The 3,808-nt window shown below is 48.8% G+C and overlaps 1 protein-coding gene across 1 annotated transcript in view; it reads left to right on the top strand.

Annotated features, from left to right (window-relative positions):
- LOC119593475 (beta-1 adrenergic receptor-like) overlaps positions 1-3,808 on the top strand; it is a 23,461-nt gene extending 19,653 nt beyond the window's left edge. Inside the window, exon 3 of the mRNA XM_037942410.1 lies at positions 361-3,808. Coding sequence (XP_037798338.1) covers positions 361-1,727 — 1,367 coding nt within the window. The 3' untranslated portion in view covers positions 1,728-3,808. The remainder of the gene's footprint in view (positions 1-360) is intronic.

The following is a 3,808-nucleotide window of genomic DNA, read 5'->3' as shown; positions in this document are numbered from 1 at the left end:
GAAATCGTGCTTGTTATGGAATCGAGGGCAGTTGTAAAAACACGCCAGAATAAATACAGAAAGGGGTAATAAAACATTCAAGGAATCCCTTTATACATTTTATGCATCTAAAAAGATCTAATCTTGGAAATGACATAAGTTGATGTTATCTCACATCTATGAAGAAATAATCCACGGATTTTTATAATGTAGAGATTATATCTTTGATAGAAAATGTGTATTAATCGGTCATATTATGCAGCGATACGAATTACTTAGTATTATTGTAAATTATTCCGAATGACTTAGGATCAGTTTAAATTTAAGTAAGCGTATTTTTACTACTTATCATTAATAGATATATATTTTTTACTACGCCAGGTAAGAACGTGATGTCCGGCGTCCCCGTCGACTTCAACAGATACTACGCCGTGCTGCTGGGGCTGTGCGGGTTCCTGGTGCCGCTGTTCGTGCTGTGCTGGATCTACTCGCAGATGTACCTGGCGGCGCAGCGCAACTCGGCCCGCACGCGCCGCCACAGCCTCGGCCAGAACCCGGCGGAGATCATCATCCCCGACTGCCCCTCCACGCCCGACTCCGGGAACCACAACTCCGTGCGCTGCAAGACCCGCGTCCACCGCCGCCGCTCCTCCAACACCAGCTTCTCGTCCCTGTTCTTCCGAGAGGAGGGGCGCGCGGTGAAGACGGCGGTCATCGTCATAGCCTCTTTCGTCGCCTCCTGGATGCCGTACTATCTCCTCAAGATCTGCGAGGCTTTCGGCCTGTCGCAGCACATCCCGTACGTCAATGAGATCGTCACGTACGTGGCGCTGTCGTCGTCCTGCACGATGCCGTTCATCTACGTGTATCGCAACGAGACGGCCAGCAAGGAGGCGCTGAAGATCGTGTGCTGGTGGCGCCCCCCGAGCCCGGCCACTCCTTCCTTCTCGCGGTCTTCCCTTCACCCCAAGATGGGCAACGGGCACGCGCCGACGCCCGTCAGGATCATCGAGCCCGACACGGCATCCCTCTACAGCTACGCCACCGAGTGCGGCGCCTGCGGCCACAACCAGCTGGTGTGTTCTCTCCGCAATGGGCGTCCCGTCACTTCGCCTCTGCCGCCCGCGGAACAGCGGAGGAACAGCAGCCCCCGGAGGGAGAGCACGGTGTCCTTCAAGCTGACGCACATGGACAGGCCTCCGTCGCGTTGCCGGCAGTGCCTCCGCCAAGACTCCGCCTCGTCGGCCTCATCCGACGACCCGTTGCTGAGCGAGTGCTACCGCCACCCGCGCCTCTCGAACCCGTCGGTCCGGTGGACGCGCCCTAGGATGTCCAACGGGTCCGTGACCACAAGGAGCGACTCCCTGGCCTCGACCAACTCGTCCGTCTTGAGCGCAGGGATCCAGCGGTGGCCCATGAGGCGCTACTCCACCGTGTCCACCGACAGCGGGGGCACCATCACCCGCCGCAGCGCCCACGAGGACCTGGACGAGGAGGCCCTTCCACACCGGCTGCACCCCGGCGGCCAGCACTCGCTGTTCCTGGAGAGCGAGGAGGACAGCTACGACGCCTCGGGCACCCAGCCGGAGATCCACGGCTACGCCAACCCGTTCCGGCACCCCCGCCTCAGCCGCCAGCAGGAGTCGGTGGGCGGGTCTTCGGTCCGCTTCATCTGGGAGATCGAGGAGGGCGACGGCCACGACGACGAGGCCAACGAGGCGGAGCCGTCGGCGCTGCCCGTCAGGTGACCCATCGCGAGGTCCCCGTCGCTCATGAACCTTGCCCGAGTCTGTCACGGGGACGATTCCGACGACTCCGCGGGGAAGCCCAACGCGTGGAGGCTCTCCGTGTAACGCGTCTGTGTGTAGGTAGCCGCGAAGGAAACATACGGAATGAATATTTGTTTCTTATATCAATTAATAGAGGACTTTATTATCTGTCAATATATTGTCTAGAGAATAATTATAAAAAAAATAAACTCTATGTGTGTACGCCGTAAGCTTCAAACATTTTACTCGACTTTAAAGTGTGCGGGAAAACGTGTATTTTCTGCAGTCAGTAACACCTACAAGCCAAAGTCATCAGTTTCTCAGAGTGATTAACCATCAGCTTGAAGAATCCCATAGATCTTTTACTATAACCTAAGACACTGTATTCCGTGTCCTTGAATTAACAACAATAATTATTTTCCTAGCTATGATGTAAAAGATCAAACTTTCCTGCATTTGCGCTTTTTTGTAAATACTAGAATTTTTTATGTCTGTCTGTGGATAAATACGGAGAAAAATAATCCGCAAATGTAGTTCGGTACAGCATATTGTTGGCAACAGGTTAAATCTTACGCATACATATCACATAAGGAGACGAAGAACTAGAATAGACAGAGGTAAATGAAAATCGTAAAATCCAACGTTCAGAAAAAAAAAACATATTCTCTCTGAGACGGAATGATCTTACAAATATTGATTATAGTTTTTTCCGCTATTCTTGGTAGGAAAAGGTCTTAATTGGCTGGATTTTTGCCGTGTGATAAAATTCATATGTGAAATGTACATCAGTTCATGCCTTTTTCATTACGAATGATAGGGTTTTGTGATCTATAGATAAAAGGACTATTTCAGTCATGTGACGAATAGACATAGGATTGTTATATATCTACTATGATCTTATAAAAGACAACAAACTACCTTTTGGATAAAAAAAAGTAATAAGAATGAGTATACAGTATACAAACTGCACATAAGCACTGGATGTTGCAACAATGGTAGATGCAGTGGAGATACATCAAATGATCATTCACTCTGAAACAGATCATGAAGCATTTCAGACATACTGCAGCCTACCCCTAGAAGTCGATGTAAAACCTGACTAAATATGAAGCCATGTCGACGGAGATTCTTGTCGATTATAAGACCCCAGTGGTTCCCTCAGGAGAAGATCGCGGTTCCTGGACGTCAGGAGAGCTCATTCACAAAAGCTCTCTAAGATGAAGAGAACGGTTCGAAAAGAGCACGCCTTGAACGTCAGAGCTCTTCCAAGACGGTTTTCTGGGGCGGAGAGCCGGTTTTGAGATTCAGGTGAGCTCTTTCTCGGCGGTTCTTGAAGGCGAAGGGAGCGGTTCGAAGACAGCGCTGGGAGAACTCTTTCCCATTGGTTCTCATGAGGAAAGAGGGCGGTTCTTGGACCATAAGGAGAACTCCATCCGTGAATAACAAGTGAATAACACGGCTACGTCTCTGCCTACCACGAACAACCATTATTAGAGGGAACAGGAAAAGGGCTTTTCCCGCCATTCGAGTGCTAACAAGAGGACCAGCGCAACAGTAGTGACTGGCGACGGACTATGATATTAGCTGTATATTCGCTTTCTTACGCGAGAAATTATTCAGGTGTACCTTTTAATTGTACGAGGTTGGTGTATCTGCTGAGCTGCACAAGAAATCACTGTATAATGAATTCTGCTGCACGATTTATTGCTGTGCGTACGTGTGATTGTAAATGTAAATAAATATGATGGCGACTGTAAAGCAAGCCTTATCTCAGCTACTTTGTGCGAAGGAAGAAACATAGCATTGGTCTACGATGACTCTATGAGTACGTCGCAAATAAATGGATGTGAGAAGTTTGATAAGGAATACAGTTATATCACCGTTCAAAAGGAGAAAAAAAGAAAATATGACGCAAACATAAGAATTATAATCCAAACCAAGGTGCATTTCACTGTATTACACTGGAGGACACAGACCCCTAACCCCACACCCAAATAATTATCCTAGAAAAACTCTAAAATTAAGCTCACCAAAATATTAGCAAAAGTCCCCAGTACTTC

This window comes from Penaeus monodon, chromosome 32 (genome assembly GCF_015228065.2).
Source record: "Penaeus monodon isolate SGIC_2016 chromosome 32, NSTDA_Pmon_1, whole genome shotgun sequence".
In the NCBI taxonomy this organism is placed as follows: Eukaryota; Metazoa; Arthropoda; class Malacostraca; order Decapoda; family Penaeidae; genus Penaeus; species Penaeus monodon.
This window is presented reverse-complemented; position numbering and strand designations above follow the sequence as displayed.